This window comes from Pan paniscus, chromosome 21 (genome assembly GCF_029289425.2).
Source record: "Pan paniscus chromosome 21, NHGRI_mPanPan1-v2.0_pri, whole genome shotgun sequence".
Taxonomy (NCBI): domain Eukaryota; kingdom Metazoa; phylum Chordata; class Mammalia; order Primates; family Hominidae; genus Pan; species Pan paniscus.
The window spans coordinates 48000911-48018435 of record NC_073270.2 but is presented as its reverse complement, the minus strand read 5'-3'; the positions used below and the strand labels follow the sequence as shown (position 1 = coordinate 48018435).

Below are 17525 nucleotides of genomic sequence, written 5' to 3'. Positions count from 1 at the left end.
GAACAAGTCATGTCAACCCAACCTTCTTTCTTTAAGACAGTCTTTGCACTGATTGGAGAAATGCAATAGACAGAGTATCAGTGTCTAAAAGGAATTTGAACCTATTCTCAAGCTCAATTCATAAGCAGTTTAGGATATTAGTAATTAGTTCTGATTCTGATTAACAGATGAATGTCAACGCGGAAGAAGGAATCTAGTACATGTCATAAGGTTCCACCATTGGCATTATCCAGATTGTTACTTATATTAATGATCTGGATGAAATTAAAGAAAAAAATGATTTCTAAAAATTTTCAGCTTGTGGAGACTGTGATGATGGCCTGTAGTACTTAGATCAGTTGAAGAAGATGGAAATTGTAGTGGTAAATATGACTCTACTTGGGTTTCAAAAATATAGCCACACTTGTACATGTAGAAGCAGGCTTCTAACCAATACTTTTATTTTTGGTTAGGGGAGACGGATAAACACTAGGATGTTAGCTATGTTAATAGAAGCCCAATATAAGTAAGGATAATAGTGATAGTCTAGATAATCATATATCAATATAATCATGTATCAATAAGAGCACGTATCGACTGCTGTTTTGTGTTCTAGTCACCCCACATTAAGAGGATAAAGTGGAGTTTGTCCTAGAATGAGCAGCTAGAATAGCTCGAAAGACTTGAACTCTTATAATATGAGGAATTGATAAAGAAGAATGTTTATGAGCCCGAGAACCATCTTTGATTATCCAGACCTCTTTTTTACACAAGCAAAAGCAGACTTTCTGTGCATTTTGAGGAAAAGAATCAAGACTATTGGCGATAACTATGAGATTAATTATGGGGAGTCATACTTGGACGTAATAGAAGTGATCATTTCTAGCATTCAGAGGTGTACCTAGATGGAATAGAATCTGCCATAGACATTGTCATGTCTTCTCTACTTCTGGATACATGGGAGGATTCCATTTCCCCATCTCACTAAAATTAGGCATGGCCATGTGTCTGGTTCTAGCCAATAAAACACGCATAGAAGTGAAAGTGTCGCTTCTGATTCAAAGCATTTGATTGATACTGCTTTACCCTTTAGCACTCTCTCCCCTTGGGTTAAAATGGACATACCAGCTATGATCTCTGAGTGGTTACAGTGGTCAGAGTGTCTCCCAATCACCCCCAATCTCACCCCTTAGACCCAGCCACACACCTACATTGGACAGGTAGTTTGAACGGAAAATAAATCTTTGCTGTTTTTAGCCACTGAAGTTCAGGGGTTTTATTATGGCCTCCTAACCTTTCCTATCCTGATTGCCACCAATCCCTTCAAGATGCAATGGTTCTTTGTGAATGAGCTGCAGCAAGACAAGAATTGGATGATTGACAGATTTTTGGTTCAGCAACTCACATACTTGCATTCTTTGCATTTTACTTTCCTTGCTACACTGAATTCAGACTGTTGTTGGGGATATAATTTAGTCAACTGGAATTTTCAGCTGGTTCCAGGACCTCCTGGGAGATGAATCCCAGTAAAGCGGGCAGAGATAATTCTCTTCCTAAGCACACTCTTCATTAACTCCACTGTGTGCCCAGCAACATCACACATTTATGAATCCTTTTTACTTTGGCAACAGCTAACAACAACTAGATAGTTCACCTAGCAAAGATTCTATTGCCACACACATTATTTATGAAGGTTGCGAGGCCCACACAAGAGCTCAGGGGAAAAGTAACTTTTGAACATGAACTTTGCAGTTTGAGTTTGACATGTTTCATATAGACTGGACTATTGCCAAGTATCTCTTCCTGTCTATGCATGTAGATGCATTATTGCTAGTAACAAAGTTTCCCAAGGATGCCCTCCTTCCATCTGCTCACTCATGCAACTGAACAAAGCACATTGCATACCCCAAGTACCCACTAAGTGTTATTGTTAAAGATGATGAGTGCTGGGAATTATCTGATATGTTTATAAAGTGGTTCTGTCTCGGAATGAGGTTTATGAGATGGTAGGAGCCAGGAAGTGAACTGAATAACATATGTACCTAGCCTGAGAAAAAAATTAAAAAATGGAATTAAAAGGTCATCCGATGGAGAAAAAAATGGAAAGGGCAAATTTAAAATTATAATTAAAAATACATATGCATGCATATATATGCAAATATATATGTATTTTTGTCTTTATATAACAATTTTATATAACTCGCAGCTAATTAATTGGCATCTCATTTTTGTTGTTCACAGGAGACCAAAATCAACTGTGTTCGTCTGGCTACAAAAGGTATGTTGGCATCTGCTTGTCTGTCTTCACCTGTTCTTCAGCCATTTAAGTATTTCTTTCTAGCCACACAGAGAAAGTTTAGGCAACAATAACTCAAAACAAGAAAGAATTGTTATTTTCACTGGAGTCATTTGCATCTAGAACATACATTCTAGGGTGTATATTAGTAGCACAGTGTGTAAAACAGAGTAAAAGTTTAAGACATATTTACTGAATGGATGGATGGGTGGATGAATGGTATAAAAGGATGGACTGGTACTTTGATCAGTGGAGTGATGGATATAAATTTACTCAAATATTCTTTTGATATGTGTTTTTCTTATATTTGGGTCTATGTTTATGTGGGTATTTTTTAAGCATGTCTATTAGACCCATCTACTGAGTTTTGTACTTCGTTCTGTTGGTACACGGCTTTCAAAAATGAGGTGATTAGTACTGGGGCCTTTAGTAATGAGAAGACAAACGCTGCATTATTATGTAGTTGGCATTTTCAACACTTATCCCCAAAACTAAGGCAGCATTGTTCAGGCTCATCACTTTTGTTTTCCTAATTATAATTGAATTGCCTGGCTCTTTCAATTGGTACATGTTTCTGTTTATTACTCTTTTTAAAAAACAAAATCAATGAATGGTTTGCTATCATTTAACCTATTACAGGGTTGAATAGTTAGAAATCAGATTTATCTTTTTGTTACAGAGTTGATATTTTTAACAGCAAACCCTCCCCATACACACACAACAAAATTGGGCAATTCTACTCTGTTCCCTGAATTTACTGACAGCATACATAGTTTCATAGACTGCTTCCAAGGAGATAAAAGTGGTAAACATAAGTAGGCATATAACCATAGATTTAAAGTACAGAGAAAAGCGATGACCCAAGTATGTATGTGTATGTGTGTAAATATATAGACACATGCACAACGACAAAACCACACAGAGGAACATAAACACACACACGGGCAGAGTGGGGAGAAAAAGAGAGAAAAAAATCTACAGCTACTTGACAAAATGTGCACCAAGACCCATCACACATGACTTTCATAACTTTGAAGAAAATCAGCCCAATATGTAGGCACAAAAGAGAAGATGCAGGAGGAAGAAGAAAACAGAAGCACTAGGGCTCCCTGTGATAAGAAGTCACCATGATTTCACATGAGTCACAGAGGGTGACATGTCCCTAACTTGTTCCCTCTCAGGAACTCAGGCTCCTGGATGGAAAGAGATAAAATACTCTCTGTGAGGCAAGGAGAATTGATGGCCTGCAAACAAAAGTGATACAAATCACAGGTATTGGCAGACTTTTCCACTGAAGAAAACAGATAATGTAGAAGGAAGAACACCATCAATTGGGTAGCACTAGGGCTCCAGACAGCAATCGGGAGAGCTAGGTGTCTGCAGCCTGCTTAAATAAGCAGCTGGAGAGGGAAGGAAACTCACAGAGAAACCTCCTTCACTATGGTATGCTCTATGGCTCCTCAGTGGCTTTCGATTTCTAGACCAGGAGGGGTGGATGCGGTGGATTTGCACTCCATGGGGTAGGTGGGATTCTAAGGACACCCTCTGGGATGTAAGCTCTATTAGAGGGTAGCTGGCTGGGTCATAATTTCTGAACTGAGAATTGGAAACATGAGACCTGACAAGCAATAGGAACATATGGGGACAGTGGGAGAATCTCTAAAACTATACTCTCCTGAAAACTTCAGGACTGCAGTCCTCAGAGACATAGAAGCCCACCCTGCTGGGCTTCTCTAGAGTTGCATTGCTGATGTGCAAGAGAACTGCAGTGACATTTAAAGAACCAGACAGAAGAGTTCTCTACCTCTCCTTAGCATAAGGGCTTCCCCTCTTGCTTGAGCTTTAGGTTACCATCTTTCCTTAAGTGAATGGAGTGTGTATGCAGGTAAAGTAAGCGTGTGTGAAAGGATAGGAATGCATGAATGAGTGTGAATGCCCAGTTGTCCAAGCCCAGGCAGGCTTCTGAGAGGTCAGGGTATTGGGAAATCAGAGCATCCGCATTCTGGTTTTCCAATTTGGTGAGATCCAACACTTAAACCCAAAGAAATGGGGCTCCAGTAGCACTTGGGAATGGGGTAGAGAACTAGATGGTGCAGAATGCCAGTCGGACACTGTTCAGTTATCCCCTCTCACCACATCAGATAAGAAGGATGCTTGGGGAGCATAGGACAAAGGGAAGCAGACCTGTGTTTGATGAGTGTCTACTTGGTGCCTGGTACTATGCTTAGGGTATCTAGGGTTGATTAAAGGCAAACCCTATCTATTATAAATCCGTCCACTGCCCGTGAGGAGTTTGTATCAAGAACCTAAAGCTGGGAATCAATATTCTGTTTATCCCATCCCTTCCTGACCACCCGGATCAAATTTCCTCTAGGCAGCCTTCCTGAAAACAGCATTCTTTTTAACACAGGAAGATACTGAGAATCCCACGAACTTTGGAAGCATACAAAGTCCCAGAGATGGGTCACCAGTCTCTCCCAAGGCTCTTCCCTCTCTCTGTCATCACGGCAGCTGCTTCATGGGTCTGATGGAGGGCATCCAGAACCTGAAGTCCATATGTCAGACTCAAGGCCAGTACTCTGGTGATGAAGCAACTTGCTGCTGTCTGGTCCCTGACCCTGGAGAGTCCAGCCACTGTCTATGACCAGCTACATGAATCCCACAGAACCAGATGGTTGCCAGTTGTAACAGCCCTAAGCACTCATTCAGGATCATTCTAACTTGACCCCAAGCCTAGTACCCCTTACACAAGAATATTAGACACACACCTGGCTCCAGCATGTGTCTCCAACCCTTTCCTTTCTGTAATGTTGCTACTAGTAACTCAGGATCTAATTTAGTACCACCCAGCTTGGACGGTTGCAAAGTAATGGACCTGTATTAGTTTCCTGTGGCTGCTGTAACAAAGTCCTACAAATTGGTTGGCTTAAATAACACAAATTTATTGTCTCACAGTTCTGGAGGTCCAAAGTCTGAAATCAAGGTGTCTGCAGACCTTGTTCCTTCTGAGTGTTGTGAGGAAGAATCTTTTCTACGTGTGTCTCTTAGCTTCTGGTGGTTTGCTGGCAAATCTTTGGCATTTCTTGGCTTTTGGAAGCACAACCCTGATCACTGCCTTACCATCACATGACATTCTCCTTGTCTGCTTGACTGTGTTCAAAATTCCCCTTTTTATGAGGATACTACCGCCTAATCCAATAAGGATATTTGATTAGGGTAGCAAAAAGCAAGGGAATTTCCTTGAATATAAAAACTAAAAGACATTTTGAGCACTTTGCTTGACACACTCTAGACCTGGGAATCAATCTGATCAGAGCCATAGAGAGAAAACTGCAGCCAGTGGGTAAACAGGCATTAAGTGATGGTTTGGATTTAAAACTATTATTCAGACTCTGAAAGGAAGACCATAGAAAGCCACAGAGCAAAAAAGAGCAATTTAAAAATCAGGTTTTGTTCTTATCATTAAAATAGGAAATGTTAGAAAGGGCAAGTGAGCAGGGGAATCATTTAGAACCATTAACAGTGTTTATCCTACCTTTGGAAGATGAGGGATGGACTCAACATAGGTAGCAGGTTGAAGATGTCAGCCACAGGTGCTTAAGGTGATCCTTTAGAAAATGGAGCATGTGGAAGCTTGGGGTAGGGACTTAGACTTCAGAGGTGCTTATGCTCAAGTAGAGAGAAAATAACCCTTCCCATGAGAGGTACATTATCCCTTCTGGTAGAAGATGCGCCAGGTTGCAGCTGCTAAAGGAGGTACCCAGGTATCTCAATTCATGTCCTCTGGCTGAGACAGAGCAGGCCAAGGGAAAATTGTTTCTGACCTAGTTGTTCAATTCTAGAACTATATTGTTCAATCCCCCTTTGAGAAACTGATGCCCAGTTCCATCCAAGTTCTCTTACCCATTGATGTCCTGTCTTTCTAATTCTTCCGTGACTCCTTTCTTGTACTCATCTGTTCATTTTGCTACTTTTTCTTACCCACAGGCCTTGCCCCACCAGTCTTGCCTGCGTGATCTGATCCCTTCCTCCCTCCAGCCTCCTCTAAGCTTCTATCCTTTTATTCTCTTATTACACTCTGGCACACTGGTCTTCTTTCAGTTTTTCCGGCACATCAAACTCCCCCCAAGCTTGGGGCCTTCGCTCATCTTGCCCTCTCTCTGAAATGCTTTGGCTACTATATATGTCTCCTTAATAGATAAATATCTTAACAGAGAAGTATCTTTAAGATGGCATCTTAAACCTTATGTCCTCAGAAGACCATCCTGACCTCTGTTTTAATGTATATCCCTAATTTTCCACTCTCACTAAACCCTGTACTTTTCCTTCATAGCACTCATCACAACTTGCAAATATATATATATGTATATATATATATACATATATATATATAGTCTACTTACATGTTTAATGTCTATCTCCCTGCTAGACTCTAAGTGACGTAAGTGCAAAGACTGTGCTTATTTTGAGCACTGTTTTATTATTCCCAGATCTTAGCATATACTGGTACTCAATGAAATGCATTGGATGAACAAATGGATGGATGGATGGATGGATGGATGGATGGATGGATGGATGAGTGGATGACTAACAGGTCATTATTCTTCCATGGCTTCATTTTTTTCAAATGCAAGTTACATGTCAGGATTGTTCTCTTAAAAGGTAGGAGTAAAAGTGACAGAGGTAAAGTGTCCACTATGGGATCTGCAGTCCCCACTAACAAGAAGGCCAGCCAGCCTCTGTTTCTGTTCCTGCTGTGATAGAGATCTCTCTACCCACCATGGACTTGCTTCACACTTTGGACACTTCCGTTTGAGAGGGCTTCTATGTTATGAGTCCAGACTGGCTCCCTATTATTTTTCTGCCCATCAGTCCTTGAAGTCAAATAGATTCTGTCTACCATTTCTCCTTCCAGAAAATGAAATTTCCTTCCTCTGACCTGCTCCTCCTGCCTTGGTTAGGGTCAGAAAGGTGCATGCTTGCTTCTTTCCATTGGGTGGAACCACTCTGGCTGCCAGCAGGCAGCAGCACTCCCATCTTGTCTCCAGCACCAGCCGTCAAGGGAACACAGCTGGCTCTGCAGACTCCCGCTGGGTGCGCCCGAGTGGCAGTTAGAAAAATCAGCTTTGATTTGATTTGCAAACTGAGCCGAGTCATTGAGACAAAATAAACCCAGAAACCCATAAAGCCATTTGCAGAGTTGCTTTGCAGAAGACAGCCACAGTTTTAATCTAGTAAACACTCTCTAACGATCCCATTAAAACAACCCCCTTGGAGTGGGTGCTGAAAGCTGAATTCCAGAATAATGAAGCATAGGATGAGGGGCCAGTGTCACCAGTAGTTTTGTTCTGCTTGGTGGCAGCGATGGACTAACGCCATTGTTCCAGTAGTGACAGCAAGAGGTTTGGGCGCTGGCTTTTGTAAATATGCCTTCTTTTCATAAGAGCTAAGCCTGAGATAAAGCATTTCATCTGGCATTTTCCTCTCGTCTTCCCATAATGGATTCTCACTCCTGCAGGGACCAGCAGGGACACTAAATAGCCATTTTTCAGTGAGATGCTCTCATTTTACAGATGCTAAGACTGGGGCCCAGAGGAGGAGTGATGTGTCCATGCCTTGTTTATCCACAGAATCACAGCCACAGGTGGTGTGATAATCCTCTGCTATCAATAGGCAATGCCTACTCCCATTGATACAAGCCTATGTGGAAGATTCTGTTTTATATAGGAAGCTTCCTTGAGAGGTTGCATGGAATAATTGGAAACTAGAAACACCTGGATTCAAATCCTGTCCCCCCCCAACCCCCCGCCAAAATTTAGCTGTTAGACCTTGGACGAGTCAGTTAAAATCTACGAATCTGTCCCTTCACTTTGAAGCCTGAGTAGCCCTTTCTACCAAGTATTCAAGGACATAATATATAATTATATATATATATATATATATATATATATATATATATATATATATATTTCCTTCTTTCTTTCTTCCTTTCTGAGTCTTTAATGTGGGACTTGGAGACCCAGACCTACTAAGCGCAGATCCTCTCTCTCAGTTCTCTAAGGAAAAAGCCACAGCCCAGACTCTAGTCACTGCTTGTACAGTTCTACAAATCAGCCGTTTGTCAAATGGATACAGGTTAGATCCAAAGTGAAGAAACTGAGAGGGGACAGGAGTGATGCTGGCCTCACTTTTCAGTACTTGACCTTCCCATTGATAGGTTGTTGTCTCTGGATGAGATCCTGCAGAGCAATAGTATTCTTTTATGGACATGTATAGGATTGTGGTCATCCCTTTTCTAGCCTTGACTATGACACTGTCCTTTCTTCATCACCAGCCCAGCAATGTCAGGAGGGACCCAGGAGCACAGCATGTCCAAATCTAGCTAGAGCAACCAGGGTAGGGGCCATAATGGGGAATCACTTGTGAGAGGAAAGACTCTAGTGAGATAGTCTATTGGAAAGCTCTTGATTGTTGTTTATTCTTTACAAATCTTGTCAAACTTTTGGAGGTGAAAGCTCAGACTGTGTGGCTGGAGGGTTTGGGCAGGACAATGCTATTCTTCCTTAGCTGAGTCCCATGAGATACATTTTCCAGGATTGGGATCCTCAGAGTTACATGAGTGTAACAAATTCTCCTTGACTTGTGGCCCCCTTTGCTCTCACTGACTGTCTTCCAGGTCCTAAAATGTCAGTGGAAAAATACAGATTTTCCTAAAGGTTTTGCAAGAAGTTGGAGGAAGAGAACTATATCATAAGTACACATAAAATAGCCTAAATATGACCTTTAAATATCCCAACTCTTTCTTTAATATTTTTCTTGCTACAACAGCTGGCACATCTCTCTAGCCTTCTGTTCCTTTCCCTCTGTGTTACTCTCTAGTTGTGCTGAAACTTCCCCCACCACACACACCCCTTCCATACCCCACTCAGGAAGACAAAAGCTGGTTTGATAGAGTTCAGAAAAACAAGTGAGGATTAACTCTTGCCATTCAAGCATGTACCTTGGGAGTTCCAATCCATCTTTCTCAACTAGAAATAAGAATTATCTACTCAAGATCTGAGAGACACCTGAGTCGACTTGATCACAAGTCTGTTATTGCAAAGCAGTTGCATCTTCTAAAGGAAAAGGGGGGCCTTTTAAAATTGGGAGTCCGGGAAGGAACACATTTGGGGTAGGCTAGAGACAAGGGTTATAAATAAAGAGAATAAAGCTCTATTGGAGATTTTAAACCCCATTGATGGGATCTCAATGTGATGTTTGAAGGGGGATTAAAAGGGATTTGCAAAAATTAACCACCTATTGTGTGCCAGTCACAGGGCTTTGTGTGCTGACACAAGGTTTCAGTGTGATGACAGAAGTAAAGCCTGACACTTAGCACACACTAAATAAATAGTGGTCATCGTTATTACTTAATGATGGGCCAAATGGGCTCAAGGGGTTAAATAAGGAGCTCAAGTTTCCTCAGAATTGGAAATCAGATCTGATTCCATCGTGTTCATACCATAGACAGATGAGATTCATTGACCACTGACAGGATGCTCTGTCTCCTACCTATTTGTTAACCTCTTCCCATGCCTCTTTTCTAGTAATAAATGATAATAGAATATTTAGCATGTGATGGTCTTTGGCCTGTCTCCAGGAGTATTCAAGCTAAGTCCTGGAGCAGAAGGTGAGGTGGCTCAAGAAATCCTCAACTTTCTTCACTTCCACAACATATTGAACCTAATAAACCAAAAAATTAGTTAGTCTTCAGGGTTGTCTGCTCCAGGGCCATCTGTAGCCCAGCAGCATCTCTCTGTACTCAACACTGATTGCTTTAGAAGGGACAAGAGTCAGAAGGGAAGTCTGAGGCATTCAGCATTCTGAGCTCCTTTTTGCAGGCTAACACACACACACACACACACACACACACACACACACACTGTACAGGGCCTGGAAACAGTAAAGAGAGTAGGGTAATGAATCCTCAAAACGTGATGTGGTCAGGGGACCAGGTGATGCAGGAGAAAGCAAGAGACCTCTACCTCAGCAACTGGATTAGTTAGGCTAGGCTAGGCTTTGCTAACATAACAAGCCAATACCCAACTCCCAGTAGCTTAATACCACAAAGGCATATTTGTTGCTGTGCCATCTAGAATATATGTGGTCTCAGAGAACCCCTGAGCAGGGTAAGAGAAAGCATGGAAGTGGCAACTTGGATCTTAAATATGTCACTCGGAAATGACTCATGCCACTTCCACTTACATGGCCTTGATGAGAGCTAGTCACATGACAACAGCCCAACTGCAAGTTGACTGGAACTCTTTCCTATGCCCAAGGATAGATGGAACAGACACTGGTAAACATGAGACATCACTAGAACCATATATGTAAACAGGACCTTTTTCTGTTTCTGCCTCCTTTTGTGTTTTGCTGAGATCCATGATCCATCCCACTATATTCTGCCCACCAACTAGAAAAATCTCTCCCCATTCCTGCATTTATCCAGCTGTCCCTCTGTTCCTACCCGAGGTAGCTGAGCATTACTGCTAAGCACAGCATGGGTTGCAGACCTAGAGGATGGAGTGGGGAGGTACCTCCTCTAGGCCCACCAACCCAACTAAGGCTTTAACTCTTTTCCATTCGATCCTCAAAATGACTTCATGAGATAATTATTACCTCCACTTTATAAGTGGAGAAATTAAAATTTAGAAATATATGTAATTTTCCAAATGACACAGCTAGTGAGTGAAAAATACTGAATCAGACTTTCATGTATTCATTTACTTTTCAGTAAGCATTTATTGAGTACAACTTAGTATTGATATGTAATCCCACATTCCCTAGTGGTTAAAAACATCATCTTTAGATTTGGATGGTCTTTGATTCTAGGTAGGAAAAGGTACTAAACTATTCTGTGTCTCTGTTTCTCCATCTATAAACCAATGACAATAACACCACTTATGGCTGGGTGCGGTGGCTCACGCCTGTAATTCCAGCACTTTGGGAGGCCGAGGCGGGTGGATCACCTGAGGACAGGAGTTCGAGAATAGCCTGGCCAACATGGAGAAACCCCATCTCCACTAAAAATACAAAATTAGCTTGGCGTGGTGGTGCATGCCTGTAATCCCAGTTACTCAGGAGGCTGAGGCAGGAGAATCGCTTGAACTCGGGAGGTGGAGGTTGCAGTGAGCCGAGATCACGCCATTGCACTCCAGCCTGGGCAACAAGAGTGAAACTCCATCTCAAAAATAAATAAATAAGTAATACCACTTACTGCACAGGGCTAATGTAAGAATTTCATGAGCAAATGTATCGAAAGTACTTAATATAATACCTGGCTTGTAAGAAACACTCAACAAATAGTAGTTCATGGGAGAGGCAACGAATAAATATAAGTCCAATAAGGGCTGTGGTCAAGGCAAAATCAGGATATCACTGGTGGGCAAGAAGGGAGACATAAATCAACTTAGGGTATGCTATTTCAGAATGTGTGATCACTGAGATAAGGTTTGAAAGAAGAGTGACAATTATCATGTTGAACGAGGTTGCAAAGTAAGTCAAGAAAGCCTTCAAGCCAAGGGAGTAGGTATGCAAATCACTGAAGGCAAGAGAGCATGCCACTGAATTTAAATGGGACAAGGCAAAGGAATGATGGCTAGCAGGCCAGTGTGACCAGATGAGGTTAGGAGTGATCAGGGGCCACCCAGGACTCTGTGTAGCCCCACTGTGTGTGTGTGTGCGCGCTCATGTGTGTGTGCACGCATGCGCGCACATATAAAAGCATTGTCCTTAGATAGTGGAGCCCCTGGAGGTACTTAAGCAGACGGCCTTTTTGGGGAAGGACACCCTAGTTATAGTTTAGAAAATGAATCAGAGAAGGAAGACTAAGGCAGGGAGAAGGCTACAGAATGGGAGAGCAGTTAAGAGGCTGCTGAAGGGGGCCAAGTGGGAACATGTAAGTCATCTCTTCTCTGAAGCTTTGCATTTCTTTTACTGACATGTGAGGGCGACAGTCTTTGTCTTGCCTATCTGAGAGCATTGGGGTTAAAAAAAAACCCTAAAAAATAGCTACTTAGAACAGGAGTTAGCAAACTCCTCTGTAGAAGGACAGAGAGTAAATATTTTCAGCTTTGCAGGCCTTATGGTCTCTGTCACAACTACTAAAGTTTGTCATTGTAGCTCCAAAGCAACCATACGTATAAGAATATGTATAAGAATGAGTACAGCTGTGTTCCAATAAAACTTTGTTTATGGACACTGAAATTTGCATTTTATATAATTTCCATGTGTCACAAAATATTACTCCTCTTTCATTTTTTTCCCCACCATTAGAAAAATGTAAAAAGCATTTATAGCTCATGGCTGCACAGAAAACAGGGAGTGGGGGGCCAGATTTGGCCTACAAGTCATAGTTTGCTGGCCCCTGACTTAGATTGTGCTTTTAAAACAGCAAAACTTTTCATATTTTTAAGGGAGAAGTATTATGATTACTATTTACTGGTGGTTAAATTTTATAGTATTTCATGGCTGTTGATCAAGTTTGCCATCTGTATTATTTTTGAAATTATGTATTTTTTGTTTATCAGTTGGTCTGGAATACTCTATCTTCTCAATTTTGTATAAGAACTTCCTGCAGTTTTGTTGATGGATCACTGGAGAAAGCTGCAGTCCCTGGACAAGCCTAAAACACCTTTCAACCTTTTGTATGTTTTTCTTTAGAGAGGTGAGGGGTGGATTTGAAAGGACAGGAACATTAAAGCCAGACAAACCAGGGTTTGAATACAACCTTTACCAGTTTGTGACCTTGAACAAGTTTTACAAATTCTATGATTCAATATTTCTTCATTCATTCTTCATTTATTCAACAAATATTCACTGAGTACCTACTATGTGTCAGGCACAATGCAAGGCCACATGAGTACACTAGTAAATGGGACGCCATGTCTGCTTTCAAGGAGACTACAGATTTAAGAGAAGGCATCCACTTCTAATACAGTGATATTATCGCAATAAGAAGGGAAGAGGAGGGTGTTATGGGAAGAGAAGAAGGGGCATCTGTCCCAGATTCACTGATGTACTAAAGACTCCCTAGAGGTAGCAGGTTATAAACTGACACCTGATGGATGAACAGTTATCAGCCAGGTGAAGGAGCAGGAGGGAGTATATCCCATGCAAAGTGACTCACCTAAGGAAGGCTTACATACAAGAAGGTGGGGGGCTGTTGATAATGGAAAGCTGTTGTCATGCTTGGGACAGGGTGGGCAGTGGTAGTGGAGACAGACAAGACCAGAGGGGTGGGCAGGAGATTCATCATGGAGGGCCTGTGAGCTGAGTGAGGTGGTTTGAAGTTTACCTTGGGGACAACGAGGCAGCACTGTTGTATTTCAACTGAAGGATGGAGAGTAAGACTGAAGGGGAACAAGACTGGAGGCAGAGAGACCAGACGAGAGGCTGCTTAAATAATCCATGTGAAACACAAGGGTGGCTTGAACAAAGTGAGAATGAAATTAAAGAGAAGGAAGCAGCTTCAAGAGCTTTTCTGAGGTAGAATTAATAAAGCATGGTGATTGATTATAAGAGGGACATCAGAAAAAAGGAGGGCTCCCATGTGTCTAGACTGAGAAGCTACATGGATGGTGGCACCATTTATGCAGAAAGGGAAGTCTAACGGAGAAGTAGTTTCGGTGGAAAAATGACAGATTTATTTATAATCATACTGACCTTTCTGGGTTATTCTAAGTCTTAGAAACATTATATGTGAGGCACCCAGAAAAGTACCTGGCATGTCGTGGGTGCTTGATAAGTGGTGCCTCTTACTCTCGTTTCATCTTTTTTAAATCTATTTCAGGCCCTGTTTTGTTAGATCATGATGTTCTTTTGCTATTTAGTGTGAGCTCTTCAGAGCCACAAGAATTGCAGTTTTGTTCACCGTGCTGCACGTTTTCATGTGTGTTTCTTTCTCTCCTTCTCTTCTGCATGCTGCCTGGGGACTGGCTTCCTTGTGGTCAGCACCAATGGGCAGCGCCCAGGTGACCCCGGGGACTCCACTCTGCCTCCTCACCACAGGTGATCACCAGAGCCCTGGGCGGGTGGGAGGGGAGAGTTGCCCACACTCAGTGGGTCCTCCAGGCCAGGTGCACCAGAGAGGAACCAGCAGTCCTTCTACCCCACCCAGCCACCCACCCCTCCACCCATTCACCCATCAACCCACACATTCATTCATCCACCCATCCATCCACCCCTCTATGCATACACTCATCTATCCACTCACCTATTCATTCCTTCTACTAATGCTTACTAAGTACCTACTGGGTGCCAGGCACTGTTCTAGGCATGGAGATGTACAATGATGAGCAAAAGAAGATATGTTCCAGTGCCTTTCCAGGAGAAGAAACAGCCACTGGTCCAAAAACTACACAAATAAATTTGCCACTTCGAGTGGTGTTACAAAGGAAAGGTACATGGTATTCAAAATAAACAAACCCATGTGCAGCCAAGGGAGTGCTTCACAGGGGAAGCGACAGCTGAGCTGTGATCTAAGTTTGGGAAAAAAGTTGACGTAACAATTCTGTGCTTAGGAAATGAGAAGCTCTCACTATGATCAGGTCTACCATTTGTCCTGACAATTTACCCATACCATGATCAGCCTGACTTTTCCTACCTGTTAAATAGGAATAATCCCACCTACCCCTTATGGGGCACCATTTATGTTGTAGACTGTACACATGCAGAGGCCTCTGAGACTAAACAAGATAATAGATGTCGAAGGAGCTGCCATGGGTATGCCCAGTCCAGAGTCTGTATTTGTTTGAAGTGAATACCAGCCCCTTTCCTCAAGTGTACCATAGGTGGAGTTCATTTCACATAAATGTATGCCATTCTTCAAAGGACACAGAGCCCACTCATGTCAGAGGTTGATGTCCATCGTGGGGCTCAAAAGACAATCTGCTGACCTAGAGACCTCTTTATTACAGGGTCCCTTTTTAGTCAATGGGAAGTTTCTTGGAGATTTCAAACCTTTAACTGTCACCTCTCTCAAAGTCCTTGCCCAGACAATGGCCTCCGGTCTACTAATCCCTGAACGGTCAGTTTATCATGGTGGAGAAGGAGGTGCAGCAGGCAGTGATGACATGAGTCAGGGCATCCAGTACCTTCACAGTTCACTCCTGCCACCCTGTTTCCCAAACTCAGAGACATCACTGCTAGTGAATGTCTTAGGTTGAGTTCCCTGGACACTGAGACTGAGATGGAGATTCTTGTGCAAATTATTCATTGCAGAGTGTTCTCAGAAGAAAGGGAGGAAGATGAGATATGGCAGAGAACAAAGCTAAGGGGGAATGTGGAGACCTGCATCTGCCTGAGCCCTGGGTAAAGGGGAGGTCTGGAGTAGGAAATGTACTAAAGAGTTGGTCCCACCTTGGGGCAAGGGGGCCAATATTTGTACCATGGTGTTGGTCAGCCACTGGCTGTGGGCTGCCATGGGAATGCATGACCTCCTGGGGAAGTGGTTCCCTTTTGCCTGATGGTACTTCTCTAGGAAGGGAGGTATTTGTGAGCCATTTGCTGCCAGCACCCACAGCAGCTGGAGAGTAGTCACACCCGCCCAGTAAAGGAGATTGGGGCTGAGCCTAAACAGCATCCACTATGGGCAAGTTTTATCTCTGCCTTTGTACTGCCATGGACACCTGTACTCCAGTGTGTCACTGCCAACACCACAGGAATTTCATCTCAGCCACTCCCTGTTAGATTACCTTAAGCAAGTTGCATAGCCTTATTTCACGTGCAAAACTAATTATCATATGTGCTTCATGCAGTCATATTAAAAATTCCATTAGAAAATGCTAGGAATGTTGTGTGCAGTTGCAGCACATAGTAGGTCTTTACTGAAATCAGTCCCCAGCCCTACCTTATCAGAGACCCTTCCCAAAGGGAGGAGGGAGTTGCAGACGGACAGTGGGAGAAAAGTGACTCTCGTCACTGTGCACACCACCAATTTACAGAGAAACAATACTTCTCCAGAGTGTGTGCGAGCTGCTCTGTTTCTGCTGGGCCATTGTTCTCTAGGCTCTATTCAAGTCGAGCAGTCAGATAATATTTTCTTTAAACAGAGCCAATCCCATATCAGGTGCTTTTGTTCTTACCTCTTGTCTTCTAAGGCGTCTGAATGTTCCTCCTCTGACAGGTTTATTTCATTGTGATCCATTTATTTCCACACGTTTCTCAACCTCATTTGATGGGTGAGGTGCCTGTGAGTGCCATCCCTTTCAAAGGGTGTTTTTGTTAATGTTCGTCCCCTGGTAGCAATAATGGCTGATATAAATAATAACTGCCTGGGTCTGAGTGATGGGGATATTAGACTTTAAGCACAGGAGCCTCTTTTCACATCAGCACCAACTCAGAGAGCTGCAGGACCACATTATATAGCAGGGACAAGCCGGCATTCGGAGTGAGTGGAGGCTGAGTTCAGCTCTCAGCAATGCCACCTTCTGGGCTGGTGATCCGGGATAATTTATTCTTCTTTTCCAGACTTCATTATTTTTATTTGGAGAAATTGAAATATGCATAACCACAGTCATAGTTAATCATGAGAACTAAGTGCAATCAGAGCTTTAACTTCTTTGCCCATCTAGGTCCAATTAGTTCTTCAGGTCTTCCTGATTTATTGGCTAATCCTTCAAGGAATTCATTCTCTATGGCAAGATTGCTCAACCCCAGCACCATTGATGTCTGGGGCCAGATAGTTCTTTGTTGGGGGCCGGTGGCAGGGGGCTGTCCTGTGCACTGGAGGATGCTTAAGCAGCATCCCTGCCTCTCCCCACTGGATGCCAGCAGCATGTCAACCCCAATTGTAACAACCAAGTACATCTCCAGACATTCCCAAATGTGCCATGGAGACAAAAATCATCCTCTGTTATAAACCTCCAGAGCCATACTGTTTAATAGCAATAGAATTTGAATATTGTATGTAATTTTAAATTTCTTAGAGTCACATGAGAAAAGTAAAAAGAAACAGGTGAAGTTAATTTTAATAATATAATGTATCTAACTCAATACAGATCCTTCTCAACTTATGATGGGGTTATGTCCCAATAAATGTATCATAAGTTGAAAATGTTGTAAGTTGAAAATGCACTTAATACAATTAACCTACGGAACATCATAGCTTAACCTAGCCTACTTTAAATGTGCCATGCTCAAAACACTTACATTAGCCTGAAGTTGGGCAAAATCATTTAACACAAAGCCTATTTTATATTAAAGTGTTGAG

General features: G+C 42.4%; 1 protein-coding gene across 14 annotated transcripts in view; it reads left to right on the top strand.

The window, feature by feature from the left end:
- PTPRT (protein tyrosine phosphatase receptor type T) overlaps nucleotides 1-17525 on the top strand; it is a 1127644-nt gene that overhangs the window by 910126 nt on the left and 199993 nt on the right. For 7 of the 14 annotated variants that reach the window (XM_055104675.1, XM_034947431.2, XM_034947426.2 and 4 more), the window contains exons 13-14: nucleotides 2221-2257; nucleotides 14267-14323. In XM_055104675.1, coding sequence (XP_054960650.1) covers nucleotides 2221-2257; nucleotides 14267-14323 — 94 coding nt within the window. The remainder of the gene's footprint in view (nucleotides 1-2220; nucleotides 2258-14266; nucleotides 14324-17525) is intronic. The other 7 variants (XM_034947434.2, XM_034947430.2, XM_055104674.1 and 4 more) reach the window with 1 other exon arrangement.